Raw genomic sequence first — 21,811 nt, forward strand, 5'->3', positions numbered from 1 at the left:
TTATGAGAGTTACTGAGTGGTTAGGAAGACCCCTTCAGAAACCAACCATTCCAGAAAAATAACTGCTCAAATACCAAGAGCTGCCAACAAGAGCAGATTCCCAGCAGCACATACTAATAACCTTAATGAAGCAGAGTGCAATGCCACCTATAATACAAATTCTGGTTGGAAGAAAAGATCTACAGATTGTGGAAAAGTACAACTTAAAAAGCAAACACCACAGGTTCCAGTACAGCAGGAAAGCAAGCAGAGATTTCTAAATACAGAGCTCAATTTTAAGAGTTCGCTGTACCTTTATTTCTATCATCATTTGCTCTGTCAAAAATAGACACTTCCATGTCTTGATCCATTCAGAATAAGCCACAGCAGGAACAGCTTTGCTTACACAGGGTGGGCAGGTCAGAAAGGCAGCATGGGGAAAAGAAAAAGCAGCCAGCAGGTTTTCTTAGGGATTACATTGCTCCAGCTTTTATCCTTCTTCTCAGCTATTTTGGTGCCAAGAAAGCTGCAGGGCGGTCTTTGCTCTGCTCTCAAAAAGCTTTTCACCAGAAAGGCTGAAGCAGTCTCAGGGCTGCAACTCCCTCTGCTGCTTGATGTTTTCTTTGCATGCTACAGCAGGTTCAATTGAATTTCCAACTTAAGATATGTTAAAAGCGCTAAACCAGTCCTTTATTTAGAAAATATGACCAAAAAGGCACAACTTTAAATGGAGTGGGACAGCTAAAATGCCAAGTTCTAAGTTGGACTGATTTCTACACTCACCTACAAATCTTCTCTATCTCACAAAGTGATTCTTTTACTCAGTTTAAAGAAAAGTTCTACATCACCCTCATAGGCACTTGGAAAAACAAGAACTGGACTTTTTGGTTCTTCCTCAGCTACCCTTAGTAACACTGCCTATTATCAGAATTTAAGGTAGGTCTTATTCATCTTTCAAGATTCAGCTTAAAAAATACTTAGTACCTGGTATTGAGGCTATGTTTGTCAGTGTGTTTCACTGTATGTATTCAACTAAGAGTGATGCTCAATAACCATTTAATAGAATTCTAATCAGAACCCTGATATACTGGGAGAAGCGAGAACTAATGACATAATTTAATTAGGAAATAAGCAATTACTGGAGGAGGAACCAAAATCCTTGGAGATTAAGAGTATGAGAGGTGTTTCTTCAACTAACATTCTATTATTCTGCCTAACAGTAGTTAACCAGTGTTTCCTGTGGGTCTTTTTCAGATTACCAGTCTCACAAAGTCTCCCTCTGATTAGCTCTTAACAGAGCTCCTTTTTAATTAAAACCTTCATTCTTTGTCTATATCCAAATACTCCTCACATTCTGACCTTAGTGATAAAAGAATACACAAAGACCTCACACAGTAACTCTGAGAGAGTGCTAGGCAGATCCTGAGCCCTTATAATGTCCTCAACATAATGCGGCTACAAGTCCTGGTGTCCCAGCTTCCAGAATTAGAACTGATGATGAAAACATATATTGGCACCATAATCTTTACTTTTATGAACACTCTCCTGCTGCACCACCCAGTATCAGAAGTCACCTCAGGTAGAATTCCTATTCTTTGCCTTAAGGATCTACAAATCCCAGTTCTGTGAAAAACAAGTGCTCAGGGCAAGTGCCATCCCTCAAAAAACTTTAAAATAAACACTGACAGCTAACGGTGACATTGTGTAAAAACATTAACTGGATAGAAAAAATAAGGTAAATATTTTGATAAAAACAGTCCCACAGCATTTATTGTCATCTGGTAATAACATAAGGGTGAGCAGAACAATATGAATACAAGTTTTAGAACTACATCTCTAACAAAAGACACCTAAAAAACCCAACGGTATTGCCAAACAATTTCTCACTTCATCTATCACTTCTAGTTGGAGACACTTTGGAGCAGAGTAATGTTATCTCCTTTTAGCATGATCCGACCTGCAACACAAAATTAAAAAAAAAAAAAGAAGAAGCTATTAATAGTCGCTCAGAAAACTGTGTACCTTTTAGCTTCAGAATTTTAAATTGTTCTTGAGTGATTCTAAAAATGCTTTCTCGTCTGTGAAATTATGTGACATTTTCCAATGTTGAAAGGCTGTGCATATCAGACCATTTGCACTTTTCCAACAATAACCTAATGATGGCAGAGAAATGTTATCTTATGAAAAATACAGTTTCTATAGACCAAGTCAACTATCCCAAAATTTCCTAAAGCTGATTTTGCAGAAACTGAGAAATGAGTTTTTTTAGGAAATGCAGCATTCTTAAGAGTTCTTAATAAAGATTTCATCCTGTGATATACAAACTTGTTTAAGTTTTACCTAACACTGTCTAAATCTGTTTGAGCAAAGGACAGTCCTCCTGGGAAACATCTACAAATATCTTCAGGAACACTGGTGTTCAATAGAACAGTTTGAGACATGTTAATTAGCACCATCAGCAATGGCACAAGTAATATTAACCTGTTTTACAGAGTTGATATTACCATGAGCAATCAATACTTTGCAAATAATTTATAGATAATGTCAGTAAGGTGAGCTTGCATTTCCTGATAAGACACGTTTATATTTGAAAAATCCAGGCTTTCAAAAAGCCTAGGCAGGAAGAAGCTAAGCAAAACATTATACCACTCTCAGAATCTACTTTCCACATAGCTAGGATAAGGCTCAAGAGAATCCTCAGGGACTGGGAAAAAAAGGCACTTGAAACCTACCACTTTTAAAAATACTAGTGAGCTGTCAATTGGGGCATTAAACAGTTAAAGACAAAACGCCTAAATAGACCTCAACTTAATGGAATTTGAATAGAAATTATTTGAGTCTTGAGGAAGCCACAAATCCTAAAGAACATGGGTTAAGAAACTGCCTTCACTATTCAAATATTTTAAAATTTCTACTATGTGGCATGCACTAAGTATATCAGGGAGCAAAACAAAGAGGACTCATGCATTAGTGGAGCATGTGGTCCAGTGGCAGACATTAACAATCCCAATAATGAATGTTTTACTACAAATTTAGCACAGCATGCCCTCCCTCCATCCCCACCCCAAGCAAAACAAAACCTAACCCTAGCAGGAAGTGGTATTTGACCTGAGTCCCAAAGACACAGGGGACACCATACACAAAAAATTTATGATGAGACAGATGTGTAGATTTCAAGAATTCAAAGAAGTGTGGATGATCCTCAGAAAATGAAGTACAGAGTGACACAAAATGAGCAGAGGGAGGTAAAGCCAGATCATGAAGGACTTTGAAGGATATATTAAAGATTTTCTTATCCTATGAGCAACAGGAAGCCACCAAAGGATTTCAAGCAAAGAGATAACAAATTCAGGCCAGTGTTTTAAAAAGATGACTGGAATCTGCAGAGCAAATTGGAGTTGCAGAGAAATTTATTAGTAAACTGAATAGAACTGGTCCCATTTACTACGGCAGGAAACACTAAAGTAGCTCTAAATAGTGTGTCAGGCATTGGAATTGAGTTTGATTCTGATATGCTAATTTTGAGGAGCCTTTGAGACATCCAAGTAGAAATACTGAAGAGGCTGAGAGAGGTCTAGGGCTACAAATGTATATTTGGAAGTCAACATATAAATATAACTGTAAGTGCAGTCTTGAGTACCAAGGAAAATAATATTGAGTGATAGGAGGACTGAGAACCAAGACTTAAGCAACTCAAACATTTAATGGCTGGGTCCTAAAGAATGAATATATAGAAGTCTCAAAAAGGAACAACTAGTGATGAAAAGGGAAAAGCTGACTACAGTATCACAGAGCCAAATGCTGTTTAGAGCTCAATAAAATGAGGACCATTAGATTTAACACCATTTGTCTTTGGTAATCTTGGTGAGAGCTCTAGACTGGAGAGACAGAAGCAGAAATGGAGTGGGATAAACAACAAGTGGCAAAAGATGATTTTAAGAATATACTACTCTCCCAAATAATTTCTCAAATACAAACTAAATTTAAACATGAAATGAGTTGCAACTCATTCATTCAATTCTGCAAGTGAATAAAAATTTCTATAATTCTTTAAGGCCATTTATATTCTTACCCAGTTGTTTTCTTGACTTTGTTTTAGAATGAATCTCTTCTGCATCATCTAATACGAGGTTCATATACTCATCGAAACCCTAGAAAAACAAGTCAATTGACTGTCATCTTCATGTAAAATCATATCCAAACTGTTCTAAATGAATACAGGAATATATAAAAATGCCAAGTTCAGAAATTCATCTCTCCACTGATCTTCCAGCTGAAACACCACATCTCAAGTCTCTTTTTTTTGGAGGGGTGCCCCACACAGCTTGCAGGATCTTAGTTCCCCAACCAGGAATTGAACCCAGGCCACAGTACTGAAAGCCTGGAATCCTAACTACTATGCCACTAGGAAACTCCCTAAGTCTCTTTTTAAATAACAACGAAAGAAGGAATGTACTTCAAATTACTTCTGGAACTTTTGGGACTTTACACTTCATTAACTATGCCAAAAAGTCATCCTCCCCATCTTTTATAACCTACTCAGTACAGTGTGTGTACATATATTAATTAACTTTTCCCATGTTCCCACAAAGACACTATCACTACCAACCACCAAGCTTGTTATTTCAACTAACAAACAGGGGAAGGGGAGATTACTGACGGAATCTACTACACTGTCTAAAAGAAATACCAGACTCAGTATAACACTTCCACCCATATTTTCTTTCTTTAAAACATTATTTAAGTTACTCTGCTACCCTGGACATCTTATTTAACTACCCCACCCAGTTCTATTCAGGTATCACTAACCAAGAATTCTCATCTTTCTCCCCCCTCATTTTATTTCTTATGACCCCTCCTTTAAAGACTAATACTATTGTTTAAATATTTTATAAAATTAATTTTCTCTCTCTTTTGTGAATTACCTAATCCCTATTAAGTAGAACAATGAGACAAGGATAGTGAGTCCTGAAGGACTTTCTGTGGGTTGGGTCTTTGATTTTTTTGTATATTGCTCTGTTGGCCATCTTTTAGGAAATTTTTTCTTTGAACAAAATGCTCTGAGGTAAAATATCCTGGGTACTTACAATGATACAGCCTTCTATCCGCATATTCACTTGCTCATAAAGCCACACCTGAATCCGCGATCTCTGAAATAATCAGAATAACAGAAATGTTAAGAACTAAGTAAACAAAATCCAACCATTTTGGTCAAACAACAGACAAATATGACTCCTAAAAAACTTTTGACAAATAAAAGCCAAGATAAGTCACTAACCAAGAAACATTCTCACTTAACAAATGTTACACTGGAACTAATGATATTCCTGTGTTTTTGAGACTCAATCATATTTCTGTTGCTTATAGTCTCTATATATTTAGAGTGAAAATTTGTGACAAGACAGCAAAAAGGGCTTCTTTCTTATCTACCAGAGCAAACTCCAGCTGCAAGACAGTCTTCTCTAGCTTCTCAGTTTTCCACGTCTCACACCTAATAACCAGGAGCGCGTAAGTTGTTTCTGACTCTTTGCAATCCCACGGGCTGTAGCCTGCCTCCTCTATCCAAAGGATTCTCCAGCCAAGAATACTGGAGTGCGTTGCCATGCCCTCCTCCAGGGGATCATCCTGACCCAGGGATCGAACCCGAGTCTATTCTCATCTCCTGCACTGGCCGGCAGGTTCTTTACTACTAGTGTCACCTGGGAAGCCCTAATAACCAGGAGTGAGACCCTCAATTCCTGTGATTAAAAATTACAACGGCTTGAAATTAATGTTTTCTATTAAGTTGTCACATACTAAAATTTGTCAGAACCACAGGAAACACATTTTCTTTCAGAGATAATTTAAATACTCTGCTCTGCCAAGTCAAATTTTGAGTTGCTAAAAATCCCTCCAAAGGAAAGAAGGCTTCCAGTAAATCCTCTGAACCTATCCCTCCTATCTTCCTTTTCCAGTGTCTATCGATAAGTGTGTCCCCACCCCCCAAAGTGCTTAACACACCACCCTATGACCTAGTAAAAGCTGACTGAAATTTTCTTCCAGTATCTCATCCTGAGGTGCCATGGAAAGGTTCCAATGTTCTTGCCATAATCCCAAGGAAAGTACCAATACCCAAATGCCACTATCATGTCAGCCAGTAATTACTTTTGAAATCAGTAATTTTGGTCTTGCAAAGTAATAACAACACAGTTCTTTGCATGCTTGGCGTTGGCATGGCTGTGTTAGGGGCTCAGTCATGACCAACTCTCTGAGACCCCATGGACTGTAGCTCTCTAGGCTCTTCTATCCGTGGAATTCTCCAGGTAAGGATGCTGGAGTAGGTTGCCATTCCCTTTTCCAGGGGATCTTCCCAACCCAGGAATCCAAGCCGGGTATCCTGCATTGCAGGAAGACTCTTTCCCGTCTGAGCCACCAGGGAAGCCCATGGCATGGCTACATACCATTTTGTCACATTAGACCTTTCCTGGCACTCCTTCTCCTCAAATGCCCTCCCCATCTCCAGTTTCATTTTTTTACTCTAAAACAATGATCAGACAGGAAGAGACAAACAACCAAGTAAATTCACCTTTAACTTAAAAATAACAAAACAGCCAACAACTTACATTTTGCAAGTATCTGAAGATGAGATTCTGCAGGAAGAGTTAAGAAAAAAAAAAAAAAACAAAAAACACGCAAAGCACAGACTCTGCTCCCTGAAACTCGTAAAATCTACACGCATCTCATTTTTCTGAACGCGAACTCTGTGCCTAGGCAAAGAAAAGTGCCCAACTAGGTACCCACTGTTGCTGTTCAGTCGCTAAGTCTTGTCCCACTCTTGTGACCCCATGGACTGGAGCCCCCCAGGTTCCTCTGTACATGGGACTTTTCAGGTAAGAAGCCTGGGGTGGGCTGCAATTTCCTTCTCCAGGGGATCGTCCCAACTCTGGGATCAAAACCCCGTCTCCCTCATCGGCAGACGGATTCTGAGCCACCTGGGAAGTCCAAACACCCACTAGGACATCACTAAATACTATAAAGGAAATGCTCCCCACTCTCATCTTCCTGGAGTTTCTTCCGCGCAGAGGTCTCCCTCCCGGTGGAAAGTGGTAACACCCGCTTTCAGTCAGTATGTAATAAAGGTCGTCCTCCCCGCTCACCCACCACTGCCGCATTCTCCAGCGCAGGGTCTGCCCAAGCCCACCTCCCGCCTATCACTGGTTCTTCAACTCCCCGCGCTTTCTCCTAGCCTCGGCCGCCCCAGGGGCTCATGGGATGAGCGGCCGCACTCCGCTCCCTCGGGCCTAGCCCGTCTCCTCCTTCGCCCCTCATTTCCCGGCCCAAAGCTCCTACTGCTCACGCATCGAGCAGGATACGATGGGCTGCACCATCACCTTCTGCACCTTCTGGCCCTGGCCCCGGTACGCCATGCTGGACACTCACAAGCACCACACTACTCCACACTCTCTCAGAAAGCAACTTCCGGAACAACGAGCCGGAAGCGGAAGTGCGCTGTGCTCAGGCGGCGACGTGGGCGGTTCCTGGGGAAATACCTCTCTAGCCACAGGAGTCGGTTATTTCGGTGCTCCAGAGCCTCCCGGGGAGGCCGCACGGCGGCAACTCCCTTTCGGAAGGCGGGTTGGTCCTGCAGCGCCACCTGGAGGGAGGCTTGAGGGGAAGCGCGGCTTCGGTTGTGCGGCGGCCGCGGCTGCCCATCGCGACTTCGCTTTTGAGTCGGTTTTACGAGCCGGATCGTTCCCCTGCGTACCTCCTCTGAAATGGTGTGATTCAGTGGTTTTTCTAAGGCCTGCTTCCCTGGGATTTAGGCTTGACAGCCGCGTCGTTGTGGACAGGGTAGGGCTGCAAGAAGCCCAAACTCAGGGCTCCCGCAGCTGACACTTTGGGCCACAGACGATACGATTTCGAAAGCCGGGTGCTGTGGTTACTCCAGTAACTGATTCAACTCTCATCCGCTTTTTGGAGAGCTATCTGTTAGGTGTCAGTGGAGGATCAATGTTGAATGAAAACCCTAAAACCTGATTTCTAGGCTCAAATGCTGCACGCTTATAGTGTGTGACCAAGAATGTTACTCACCCTTGCCCTGTCTTGGCTTATTGGAGATAACGGAGATATCTTGGCTTAATGGAGATAAAAATGTTCCTTCCTCATGGGGTTAAAGATCCAATGAAGAAGTAGTGTACGTGTGTACACATTAAGGTCTCAACCTTCCAACATATCGTTTCCTGGGTAACACAGCTGGAGGGGAGGGGTCGGACTTGGTTAGGCTATATCCTGGGCTGTGGGCTGGCAGAAATTTCCTTTAATTGGAATACCCATTTTGTAGATGAGGAAATTGAAACTCAGAGTCGAAGGGACTCGTCCAAGGGGACACCGCTTAGATTAGACACCACTTAGACACACTGCTGCAAGTAGCAGAATCGTAACTTGTTTAACTGAGATTGTTACCAAACCAAACTTGGGTCTGCTCCAAGGAGGAGCAGTAAAGCCAAGCTGTTGACACTGGTTTGTGGTGAAGGACAGCTAGAGGAACAGGCAGCTCACCATCAAAAGACCCAAGCTCCCGGCTGACTTTTAGGAGAGGATTTTTAAAGACAAAGTAAGGGAGAAGGTTGAGGCTACAGGATCAGCTCATGCACAATTCTCTCACTAGGTGGTGAGGTAACCAGCTGAGGTCACAGAGGTCAGTATTAAGGATCCTCAGGCCCCAGCCAGTCTGAAGGCTATGTGTTCAAGGTCACAATGTAGTTCGCTTTTTCTCCCTGGTAGCAGTTTTAGTATCTGCAAAACAACTCAAGGATATGGCTCAGTATATTATCTATAGCCCTTGACTCTGTTTTATGGCTAAACTATCATTATTTTGTCTTGTTTGACCGTTTTCCTTTGTTTCTGCATTTTCTCACTTCTCTAATTAAATTTACTCTTAGAAACTCAGGGAAGGCCTAGGAGGTTAAAGCTTTTCTATAAATAAGAGGAAAGGGATACAAAGGAGTCCGTCACCTGGAAGGCCCCACAGAGTCCTGGCTCAGTTTCATGATCTTCTGTTTAAAGAGGGTAATAGTAATAACAACCTCATAAAAATGTGAGATCAAAGGACATGAAAGTAATTTTTTAAAAGGACCTAGAAAACACATGGAAAAGTTGAGATTTGATGAATTTGAAGACAGTGTGAATAGAACACACAAGTATACCTGTGTGATCTCAGATTCAGAAATGCTTAGCTACTTGTTTTTACATTTTCCTATTTCTGAAGGCACGATTCCTAACTTTTAAGGATTGATCTTTACAACCAGTCAGTTGATTCATACAACTCATGAGAAGAGATTTACTTTTTCTTAATGATTTTGCCATTTTCCATTTAAATCTTTGATCCATCTAGAATTTATACCAGTATATCCTAGAACTGATGCAACTTTAAAGTTTCTAGGTGGCTACCCACTTGTCCATCACTATTACAAAAAAAAAAAAACAAAAAACCATTTGTTCCTCATTCAATTTTAAATGCCAGATTTATAGTATATCAAGTGTGTGTGTAGGTATATGTTTTTATGTATAGAGTTTATATTTTGTTCAGTTGATCTTAGTATCTATTTAGACTAGTATCACTGTTATTTTTATTTGGCAGGACAAAAAGTTCACAGAATTTTCCTAGTTATTTTTGTTTTTCCTTAAAACTTCAGAATAAACTTACATAATTTTTAAAAGTCCTATTGGTATTTTTACTGTGATTATACATTAAACCTAGAACAACTTAGAATTAATTTTTTTAAATCTAAGTACACGATGGCTATTTGTTCAAGTTTTGAGTCTTTGAGACATTTTTAGTTTTCTTTGTTTCCCTGGAATCTGCCTGCAATGCAGGAGGTTCAGATTCAATCCTTGGGTGGGGAAGATTCCCTGGAGGAGGAAATGGCAACCCCCTCCAGTATTCTTGCCTGGAAAATCCCATGGACAGAGGCACGCTAGCGGGCTAGTCCATGGGGTTGCAGAGAGTTGGATACGACTGAGTACACAGGTGTTAGTTTTCTTTAGTTTTAATTTCTTTGTAATTTATCTAGTTTAATCATAGATAGTTCATCTCTCTTGTTCTGAAAATTTGTATTTTACTCATTTGTATGCTCTAGTTAGTTTTGAAAAGTAATACATTCAATGATATAAAAATTATATAGTTTTCCATGAATAAAAAGCCATCAAAATAAGCAAAATGAGAAGATCTGGGAAAAGCATGTTTGTACTGCATCAAACAAATGGGTAATTTTACTAATACATAAAAAAAAATTACTGTGTAAGAAACATTACAAAGGTTAATGGCTTAAAAAAAAAAAAAAAGGTTAATGGCTTAAAACAGCCCTTTTTTTTTTTTTTTTTTAAATTTGTGACCTTAGTGGGTCAAGAGTTTGGACAGGGCTCAGCTGGGTGCTTTTTCTGCTTCAGAAGCTGTATCTAAGGATTTGGCATGTGTATTTGGAAGGCTGGCCCCACCTGAATCAGCCTCCATGTCTATGTAGCCTCAGGGCCTCACCACATGATCTCTCTGGCCGTGGAGTATGCTTTATTATATGGGGGCTCAAGGCTCTAAGAAGCCAAGACTGAAGCTAACAGTACCCTGAAAGGCCAGGTGGAGAACTAGTATAATGTTCACCCCCCAGGCCAGATTCAAGGGCTAGAAAAACAGAGCCCATCTCTCTCTCTCTCTCTCTCTCTTTTTTGGGGGGGCTGTGCCAGTCTTAGCTGTGGCATGTGGGATCTAGTTCCCTGACCCGGGATTGAACCCAGGCCCCCTGCATTGACAGCTGGGAGTCTTGGCCACTGGACCACCAGGGAAGTCCCTAAAGCCCACTTGAAAGAAGTGCGTTAAAGAATTTGCAGCCATTTCTAATCTGACACAAAGACCCAAAATAAAAATTGGAAATTTTAACAAAGGAAATACAAATTTCTTCAAACATATGAAAAAAGGTTCAACTTCACTCATTATAAAAGAAATGCAAACTAAACTACCAAGAAGTCGTTTTCCCGGACTAGACTGGCAAAGATCAAAAAGTGGTGGTAATATAAATTATTAAGCTCCACCTCTAGATATTTAATCATACAAATAAACTTACATATGTGATATAATCATTGCAGCATTGTTTAAAATACCAAGATGGGAAACAACCTAAATGTCTATCAATAGGAATTAGCTCAATTATTGCATATTCATATAGTGTAATACTATGTATGCAATTATAGTAAAAATTGAAGATCTTTGTGTCCTCATATGAAAAGATATCTAATATACAGTAAGAGAAAAAGTAAGCTATGATGTATCTGAGGTTTACTTCAAAATAATTAAGCGGCGCCAGCAAAGCTGGATCTCCGATGGAGCAAGCCTAAGGAGCAAAATTTAAGTCATCACACTTGCATGTGCAAGTACAACTCTGAGAGTGAGCGCTCCCTTAAATTGTCCCCTCGTTGCTCACCTAACTCTAGCCTTAGTCCTGGGGTCCAGAACGGGGTGGATAGCTGGTATGGGTATAGGTGAAACAGGATTTGTCATCAATTTGTAATTCATAATTTAAGACTGTTCATGATATAATAAAAAGCAAGGTGATATGTTTTATATGTAATATTAGAGAGAAATATATTTGCTTGTATGAACCTAAAATCTCTCTAGAATACCTGAGAAACAGAACTGGTCTTGGAGAAGCAGGGAGCTGGGGCAGGAGCAGGGAGGACTTTTGCTGTTTACCCTTATACACATTTTGAATTTTGAAACTTGTGAATGAATTTATCACTGGTTCAATGAACTTATCAGTGAAAAGTACTATGGCACATTTGTTTCCTTTTGTGTGTTCCAACTAGTCATGTTCTTGTAAAATCTGAAGTTTTCAGGTATCTGAAAATCAGCTGGCTCACAGAGACATATTGAAGAATATCCTTTCTCTCACTTTAAAGTTCTTGCATCTCAACCAGAAGACTCACAGCTTGCTGAATGAAGTATGACAAAGAAGGGGGTTGGGAAGAGATAGGGGCAGTCTAGCAAAGATCAATAACCCCTAAAATGGGTCAAGAACTTTTTCGTTCATTCAGCAGTATTTATTGAATGCTTTCTGTTATGACCTGAAGTGTGGCCCTCAAAATTCATGTAGTGAAGCTATACCCAGTACCTCTAGAATGTGACTACTTAGAAATAGGCCCTTAAAGTGGAAATTCAGGTATATGAGGTCATATGGGTGGGCTTCCCTGGTGGCTCAGCTGTTAAAGAACTCATCTACCAATGCGGGAGAGTCAAGAGTTGTGGGTTTGAGCCCTGGATCGGGAAGATCCCCCAGAGAAGGAAATGGTAAATTGCTCCATGGAGAGATGAGCCATGGGGTCGCAGAGTCGGACATGACTGAGTGCATATGCACACACATGGGTGGGCCCTTCTACAGAGATTAAAACAGACACGTGGGACTCTCCTGGTGGTCCAGTGGTTAGGAATCCACCTGCCAGTGCAGGGGACTGGGGTCCGATCCCTGGGTTGGGAAGACTCCACATGTCGGGGGGCAACTAAGACCATGTGCCCCAAATAGTGAAGCCCGTGGGCTCTAGAGCCAAAGCTCTGCAACGAGAAGCCATGGCAAGAAGCCCTCATATGACTGGAGAGTGGTCCCTGCTTGCTGAAACTAGAGAATGCCCACACTCAGCAACGAAGATCTGGCACAGCCATAAATAAATATAAACAAAAGCCACAGACATGGGCATAGAGGGAAGACTATGCCTCATATGGGGACACAGTGAGAAGGGGGCCATCTGCAAGCCAGAGAGAAAGGCCTCAGAAGAAACCAAACTAGCCAACACCATGATGGTGGGATTCTAGCCTCCAGAACTATGAGAAAATACCTTTCTGTTGTTTAAGCCACCCAGGCTGTGGCATTCCTTCTCTGTGCCAGATCGGTACTAGGTGCTGAGAATACATAGGTTAGCAAGAACCTCTATCTGAAGCAGTGTATATTCTGCTGAGGAAGATGGACAGGTAGTTTCAAAACAATGAAGGTTAAACAAAGTATGTGCCTAGAAGGCAGGCACCAGACCCCAGTTTGGAAGAGGGAGAACGGGGTATCGGGAGAGGTAATCCGCAAGTCACATAGTATGTAGGAGTTGCAGAGGAAAAGATGAGAAAAGAGAAGATAGCGTTAACAAAGGCAAACAGTGAGATTAGTGTAGTCAAATTAGGAAGCTGGTAGTTTTGCTCGTGTAGAGCATGAAGGGTGAATGATGGAAGAGGCTAGTACAACAGGGCCTTGCATGCTGTGCTAAGGGACTTGAGTTTAATTTTGGAGGGAAGGGGAGGACACGTGAGGCTTTTATGAGCAGTGACTCCAATTCACATTTAAAATACATCTTTCTTCATCTCCTTTACTAAACTACACAAAATTCCAGATCTAATATCGCAAGGAAACCTCCTCTGACCAGTCTGGAACTCATTGATTTCTCATCATCCTCTCTATAGATGTTTTTTTGTGCTCAGTCACTCAGCGGTGTCTGACGCTGCGTCCCTATGGATTGTAGCCTGCCAGGCTCCTCTGTTCGTCGAGTTTTCCAGGCAAGAATACTGCCATTTCCTACTCCAGGGGATCTTCCTGAATCAGAGATTGAACCCACATCTTTTGCATCTCTAGCATTGGCTGGTGGATTCTTTACCACTGAACCACCTGGGAACCATCTATAAATAGCATCATCCATTTAATACTTATACCCATTTTCACTCCTGTTACTTTTTCCTTAAAAGTATTTCAAAGCTGGGGTTTGCTTCATAAATTCTGTCCCTACTGGCCAGCAGTGTTTAATGATAGTAAGAGTTTGTGTTCTAATTTGAGCCTCTTCAAGGGAGGGTAGTCCAAAATACTTCTGTGGCAGTTATGCCAATGTATTTCACATTTCCTCAGTTTTTCTAAACTTGACTATCTTCCTTGACCTCTCAAGCCAAATAAGTGAACTCATTAACAAATACACCAGGGAAGGGATCCATCTATTTAACTTCTCTTTTCCCTTGAAACTTCTCTTCCTCCATCCAATGCCCTATCTCAGTCATTTGTCTAATTAGCAAACAGTCGCTTTTTCTTTGGCCATGGCATGCAGAATCTCAGTTCCCTGACCAGGGATCAAACTTGTGCCTGCTGCGGTGAAAGTGTATAGCCTCAACCACTGGACCACCAGCGAAGTCCTACAATAATCTTTTACTGGAGCATTTTTCCACCTCTGCATTCTCAGTATTGGGTGAGTTTACTCTTCGTCTTAACAGGCTGTTGTCTTCCTATCTAAAGACAAATCGGTCACAGAATCTAGAACAAAAAGCCTAGGAACAGGCATAACTGAGTTTTAACCCGCTGCTTTTTGCTCATTCCCACTGACTCCAGTGCAGCAACACCTTCCCAGTCATATCCAACCAGACTTTACTAATAGGCCCACTTAGTGACTCCTATTTTAAAAAATACATTTTTTTTTTTTTTTAACCTGAAAAGAATGGAGCCACCTTGGGCTTTTATTTGCCTATTTGGGCAAAAACATAAATTCTTAATTGCTTTTATTTGGGGCCATTTTTATACTCTGACCCTTTTATTGTAAAATGTTAAGAAAATGGCTAAGTATTTTTACATTGATGGCTGTAGCTTTATTTCGCAAATTCAATGAGAATTTTTAATGCAGTCAGATGTATAACTTGTGGATACTTCCACATATTTATTCAGCAGCTTTCAAAGATCTGATTTAATCAAGTTCTTGAAAGGTTCAACAAATCAAACCCAACTGCAGATAAAAAATATACTTTCTTATTGTTATATCTGAAAATACTGATTTTGACACTACAGTGGGGATAAAAAGCAGTAATCTTCCAATGCAGTATAGGATGAATGTCAAACAGATATGTGAATTAACAGGCACGTAATAAGTACTCAGTACATGTTAGCTAGTTTAAAGTGGTGTTACATAGCAACTGAAGACCACACAGTTCCTCCTGGTTCCTGACAAAGCAAATATTTTAAAGAACTGCAGAAATATTCTGGCAAAATGAAGCCACAATTTTAGAAAAGGATCATAAAACTTTGACCAGTATAGAGAACAAGCTTTATTTCTGAAACTGTATTTAAACACTGACCAAAGACTGGCCATGAGGAACATAAACTACATTCTGGCCATATGAGGGAGGACCACTGGAATTTGAGGTTAAGGCCAGAACTTTGAGGGATCATTTATTGAGACAAACACACAAGCTGCAAGTTATTTTGAAATCTCTGGCTACGGCCAAATTGTACATCTGGACCTTTTTCCTGTTAAAATTGAAAACGATCATCGCTCAAAACTGAATATGCAATCTTTTGCTGTGAAAAGTTGATTCAATTTGTTGGGGACGACTTTTAGGCTATGTGGAAAAATTTATATTGTGTGTGTGCTCAGTCATGTCTCTGCAACGCCGTGGATGCTGGCCCAGCAGGCTCCTCTGTCCATTCAATTTTCCAGGCAAAAACACTGGAGCAGGTTGCGATTTCCTACTCCAGGGGATCTTCCCAACCCAGGAACTGATTGGCAGGCAGATTCTTTACCACTGCACCATCTGGGAAGGCCTATATTCTTTGGTGGTTAACAAATTTATGTATATTTCCATAACAAAAAACTGGACTTCCCGGAACTAAACATTTCATATATGTGTTCATGCTTGAAAACTCTAAATTGCTGAAGCCATCTAAGATCATTTCTAAACCCTCTCTTCTTTAAAAGAATTAATGACATTACTTGAGTTAGATTAATAATGGGTAAGCATCACTGTCAGAAAAAAATCCTCACATATGGAGAAGTTTGGCAGTATGTCTTTGTAAAAGGTTTCTAAAGACAAATACAATCTGTGAAATTGGATCACGTATACAAAGGTTCAACAACATTCTAACTGGGCCTCTATTCAGGCAGATCTCAGCCTGAAGTGATGTACGACTACTTAACTCACAACATCAAGGTGTTCCTACACCAGTTTTATTTAAAACACATATAAGTATTTATCTTGCTGTAATGGCAAACTGTTCAAATAATGGTGAACATGAATCACTGACTAACACAAGGCTTTAAATATGAAACAAAACTTTTTTAAAAAAGCAAAAGAATAAAGGTTATATACAAAAGGGACCTGGAATCTACAAGCCAATTCCAGAAATGAAATGAGTAGAAAATCTGTGGTGAAACCAGAACATTTCACCCCTGCTTTGGAGAAGGGCTATTAGACAACATTCAGTCAGCTGAAGATGGACTGGTAGATAAGTATCTATACATAAATTTCAAGTCATTTTTGCTTGTGTAGAATCATCCAGATCTTCCCAAGACTGAATTGGGCAGTCCTGTGGCTTTCTTCCTTTTCATATTCCCAACAAGGCTACATGAGGTTCAACTCTTGATGAGCCGCTTACAACAGCAGTTCCTTAGGAGCCAACATGACAGGTGGGTCAGATTTCCCTATGAGAAACAAAACTGGCCACCTACAGCAAAGTATCAAAATGGGCAGGTCCTTTCCTCTTCCTTTTGATTATGTACAATACGTCTCCTTTCAAGACTATTATCCCCATCATACTTGTTCCTTCACAAGTCTAAACCTTGAGGTGATATGAAGGAGATCAACATCAATAAAAGAAAACTCAATTCAGAAATGAAGAAAACCGGAAGGCATACAATACACCCCCAGAGCATCTTGGTAACTCCTGCTACAGTACGATTCCGGGTACTGCTGTAGTCCATGGTAAGTAAGGGCAGCTTGAGTGAGCTTGTCCTTCCCCCTCAGATGGGTAAAGGGCACCAAATAAATACTGGGCAAGAGGAGTTTGCAAGGAGAATCAGAAATGAAAAAATTAACCAATTTCTATCCCTGTGATAATACAACACTAGAAAGGAAGCAAGTACTGAAGAAGAGAAGGGACAACTTTGTTGCTAAAAAATAAATTCCTGTAACCATTATGTCACCATCTCTTTTTAAGAATCCAGGGAATCCCAGAAATAGAAAATTAGTTTCAGCGGACCCCTGAGGCACTTTAAAGCCTTGAAAAATTACAGTAATAATAAATTAGCTATTGCCCTTCAGAGGCTTACAGAGCAGAAGCATGAAAATCAGGTCCAAAAAGTTATGTCCAGATTACAGGTTTCCTGAGCTGCTCAGCTGTTTCTAAAAGCTTAGTTGAATTCTCCAAATACCTTTAAAAAGACATATAATTTAACACAGACTGAGTGGATTTTTTTTAGTGGTGGCATGAAATTTGGTCCTTAATGGTAGCAGCCGTCTTCACCCTTTTCGAACTCAGGTTAACAATAGGTACATTAAGACAATAGATAAAAGAAATTATACAATAAAGGGAAAAAAGGTAAAAACTGACAAATACCTCAAGGAGTCACTAAGTTTTCTTGCACCCTTTCACTTAGGTCTCCCGCTCAGCCTTTTTGTGGAGAGGGGTAAGACAGAACTTTTTTCTCGAAGATGCTGAACAATGGCATCAAATGGACAAAATGATTACCAAGGGATTTAAAAATCTGACCCCAAGGAATCCAGGACACACGTGGATAATTCAGAGGTACACTTCTGATTTGGGGCAAATTCTAGACTAAAGAAATCATCATTTTGGATAAATGTTATAATAGATGAAACTAAGTCCAGTTTTTTGGTGAGTTTTTTTGTTTGTCTGTTTTGCTTTAAATGTTCTACTACCACCTTCAGCTATCAATCATTTCTGATAGCTCAAGCAGAAGGTCATCTTCATCCTTCCCAGGATCCAGGTCAATCTCAGCTTCTAATTTGCCTCCTGAAATCTCCCATATTAGTTTCTCAAAATCATCCTCCATAGAAAGTGGGGGCTTTCCTGTTGAGGCAGAGCTGAGTCGGCGCGTTTTTGTGGCCATTTGGGACGAGGAAGGGCCAGATACTTCCGGGGTGGGAGGCTCTGAAGAGGACTGGGCTGGAGGCAGTAGAAAACTGTAAGAAAAAAACCCAAAATTATTAGATAACTGCCCTTTTGTGAATGGTTGGCAGGTCAGATCACCTGGTCCCAGGTACACAAAGAATTTTAGTGAAGACTTGTTTTTGAGAAAACACATAAAGAACTATTTTACTGATTTGGGATAAACCAGTTTCATCCTTTAAAGGAGAATTCAGATTGGTGTTTAAAAACATTTTTTTTAATAATACAGGCAAAATACAAACAATACCATCAAAAGAGAACAGCAACCCTGAACATGAGGTTTTCTTGCAGTTAATTTGAAGTTTAACAGATTTACTTAGATGTAGCTAAATTGTAAATATTTCAAATTATCTAGCAGTGTTATTCTCTAGAAAACAAAAATGGTAATAGTGGTCTAAAATTTAATTGCAAGGTATTACCTACCTGTCTCTAGGTTTTTCTGTCTCAGGCACAATGACTGATTTGTCCTCAGAGAGAAGTGGGACAATAGCCTACAAAAGTGAGAGTAAGGTAACTCAGTGGGAAAGTCAGATTTTTAAATTTGAGCAGATTCATTTTCTTTGCTGCCTTCTTAGAATCATGGGGTTGCAAAGTGTCGGACACAACAGAGCAACTTTCACTTTTTTTCACTAGAATCATGGCTACCATTCTTTAAGACTAGGAATCCAAGAATCAATCCAAGAATCAGTAATCCAAAGACAGAATGCACAAATAAGCAAAATATTATAATTAGGCTTAACCCACCCCCCCCCAAAAAAATCCTGCCTAAGCTGTAAATATAAAATATAGTAATTACCTGAACTAAAAAAAAATACTTAGGAAGTGACAGAAGATATTACACATAATATAGACAGCTAAAAAAGAATCTTCCCTGCTTTCCTATCACACAGACTAAAGCGCCCCTGAGTTGATCTGTTTCTTACCACAGCTGCTTTTTTGGCTGGGCTTTCCTGCAGGACACTGCTGGAATTGAGTGGCTTCACAGCTGCGATGACAGCAGGGTGGACCTCCATCGCCTTACGTTTTGGGGCCAATTTGGGTGATGAGACAACTTTAACCACAGATGGCTTCACATTCACTTTAGGTTTAGCTATAAGACAGGAAATATCTGATTAAAAGCTAAAATAATCCCCTTTTTACATGGAGAATAAAATTTGGAATATCAAAATTCCTTCTCAGCAACAGTAATGTCACAAATAATTTAAAAACCAACTAAACAAGAAAACCAGATTAAAGATGACCCATCAGCAATATGTACTACACATAGCCATAAACACACACACACACACATATTTATTTCATGAAACAATTCACTTCAGTGGCTTTTGAATTTGCTACTGCTCTTCATTTCCCCAGTGTTTCTCTCCTTCAAAACCACAGGAAAAAAATGCACCATGCAAAGTTTTAGATAAAGCTTTATAAAGATCAATTTTAAATTGTGAGAAAGGAACTCATCTAGTCTTTTAAAAACAGATTTATCAGAAATATCATTATCCACCTGTGTGACCAGTAAACAAAGGCAAATTAAATTCAAGCCAATTACTGCCAGGCAGTCACTGAAACTTGGTAATTCTGAAATGCTACAGAAAGATGCACTAGTAAAAACACTCACCTTTACTTCGCTTTTCCAAGGGCTGTGTTGCACACTTCACATTCAATACCGAGTCCCCAATCCCTGAGGTTTCCACCTTTGCCTTCTGGGATGACTTTGAAGGAAGCCGTTTAGTCAGGTGCCGTGTGATGCCTAGCACGGTGGTGAGCACAGGTTTCTCTGCTAACTCGGTACTGTAAGAGAGTAAATCTCCCCGAAGGGGTGTCAAAATTGATTTTTCCTTCTGTGAGGCTCCCTTCTCTGGCAGCTTCGGCACATACTTTTCTCTCATTGTCTTACATCTCTTGACTTGAATTTTAGTCATGCCAACTGTTGTGGTCTCATCTGAAGCCTATGGATAAATTTAAATGACAGAATTAAAAATCTAGTACCTCTAACAATCTGTGTGATAATTATTATTTATAAGTCAACAGGCTAACATCTAAGTCAAGCAGTTTCTAGATATGATCCACAATACAAGAGCTTTTGCTTTTTAATTAAACAGAAGTGAAAGTGAGAGTGCTAGCTGCTGAGCCATGTCCTCCTCTCTGCAACCCCGTGGACTGTACTGTCCATGGGGCTCTCCAGGCAAGGAGACCAAAGTGGGTGGTCATTTCATTCTCCAGGGGCTCTTCCTGACCCAGGAACTGCACCCAGGTCTCCCACACTGCAGGCGGATTCTTTACTGTCTGAGCCACCAGGGAAGCCCCCTATTAAATAGAAAACTCAAGATAAAAGACTGAAGATGTGTGGAACAATAAAAACCCACATTCTATAGGTAGACGATCCTGACTGTAAGTCTAATACAAAATGTTTCCTAATCAGACACTTGCACAAAGATTCTGTACAAAGATGTTCACCACCTTAATTGTGTAAAACAAAATCTAGTTCAGAAACAGACTATATTTGATTAATAGGACACAGCTGCTGCTGCTGCTAAGTCACTTCAGTCGTGTCCAATTCGGTGCGACCCCATAGATGGCAGCCCACCAGGCTCCCCCAGCCCTGGGATTCTCCAGGCAAGAACACTGGGGTGGGTTGCCATTTCCTTCTCCAACGCATGAAAGTGAAAAGTGAAAGTGAAGTCGCTCAGTTGTGTCCGACTCTTAGCGACCCCATGGACTTCAGCCTACCAGGCTCCTCCGTCCATGGCATTTTCCAGGCAAGAGTACTAGAGTGGGGTGCCATTGCCTAAACGACCAGTAAAAGCTATCATCTTAAAGAATCATTAATATGGTAAAGTAGGCTGCAAAATGACACACTGTAGAATTCTCAATTATGCTATAAATATGAGTTAGACATTAAACACATTCACATACGTAAATATATGAAGAAGAGGCTCGAGGGACTTCCCTGCTTGTCCAATGGTTAAGAAGGATCTGCCTTCCAATGCGGGGGACGTGGGCTCAATCCCCGGCTGGGGAAGGAGTCCACATGCGGGGTGGGGGAGGGGGCACTAAGCCTGAGCACCACAAGTGCTGAAACTACTGAGCCCTGGTGGGCACTCACCACAGCTGAAGAGAAGCCCACTCGCCGCAACGAAAAGCCTGCGTGCCGAGATGGAGGTCTTGCATGCCACAACTAACACCAGAGGCAGCCAAACAGACAAAAACTAACTGCGGTAACATCTGGATTGTACAATTTAGGGGTTACTTACTCTTAAATCCCAAGTTTTACAAATGAGTAGCATTATTCTGAAAGGCAGGGGAAAAACTTACTTTAAAAAATATTAATGGCCAATTAAAAACAGTTTCCAGTATTCTTGCCTTGAAAATCCCACGGATGGAGGAGGAGCCTGGCGGCCTACAGTCCATGGGGTTGCAGAGTGGGACATGACTGAGCAACTAACAATTTTCAAAAACAACTTAAAAGGGCACTAAATACTGATACACATAAAAGTATAGAAAACTCTGAAGGAAAATTACAAGCACAGTGAAAGACTGTTAAGCTGATATATCAGTGAAGTGTTAAATAGAAACTTAAAAGAATACTTACCATTCATCTAATCTTTTCCTGCCATGGACAAACCTATAAAATCAATCTAAATAAACCCACCTTTTTAGCTTCTGCTCTAGAAACACTGCTCTGAGAAGCAACATCACTTTCTTCTTGAAGTTTCTTCTCTTCTTTTATACCTAGATTCACATTAAACGCACCATTAATAATTTCATTCATGCTGCAACTTAATAACAGATGAAGTTAAATAAAACTTTTCTCAGAAAAGCAACAAGGGCTTCTCTGGTGTCCTCTTAACAAGGCGGTTAAGAATTTGGCTGCCAATGCAGGAGACACGGGTTCA

The 21,811-nt window shown here is 40.4% G+C and overlaps 2 protein-coding genes across 18 annotated transcripts in view; both read right to left on the bottom strand.

Annotated features, from left to right (window-relative positions):
- Positions 1-1,721: 1,721 nt before the first annotated feature.
- On the bottom strand, positions 1,722-7,461 carry SNRPE (small nuclear ribonucleoprotein polypeptide E). The gene is made up of 5 exons (XM_043485877.1): positions 7,332-7,461; positions 6,582-6,608; positions 5,067-5,129; positions 4,052-4,130; positions 1,722-1,936 (listed from the first exon to the last, which is right to left on the bottom strand). The coding sequence occupies exons 1-5, from the start codon at positions 7,383-7,385 to the stop codon at positions 1,881-1,883; spliced, it is 279 nt and encodes a 92-aa protein (XP_043341812.1). The 5' UTR covers positions 7,386-7,461; the 3' UTR covers positions 1,722-1,880.
- An 8,477-nt stretch (positions 7,462-15,938) lies between these two features.
- The window catches only part of LOC122451652 (zinc finger BED domain-containing protein 6), a 45,864-nt gene continuing 39,991 nt past the window's right edge, over positions 15,939-21,811 (bottom strand). For all 17 annotated transcript variants that reach the window (XM_043484532.1, XM_043484529.1, XM_043484525.1 and 14 more), the window contains 5 exons: positions 21,568-21,647; positions 19,534-19,864; positions 18,845-19,011; positions 18,345-18,412; positions 15,939-17,935 (listed from right to left, as the gene is read on the bottom strand). In XM_043484532.1, the coding sequence (XP_043340467.1) occupies positions 17,677-17,935; positions 18,345-18,412; positions 18,845-19,011; positions 19,534-19,864; positions 21,568-21,647 (905 nt within the window). In that variant the 3' untranslated portion in view covers positions 15,939-17,676. The remainder of the gene's footprint in view (positions 17,936-18,344; positions 18,413-18,844; positions 19,012-19,533; positions 19,865-21,567; positions 21,648-21,811) is intronic.

Source organism: Cervus canadensis, chromosome 13 (assembly GCF_019320065.1).
Source record: "Cervus canadensis isolate Bull #8, Minnesota chromosome 13, ASM1932006v1, whole genome shotgun sequence".
NCBI lineage: Eukaryota > Metazoa > Chordata > Mammalia > Artiodactyla > Cervidae > Cervus > Cervus canadensis.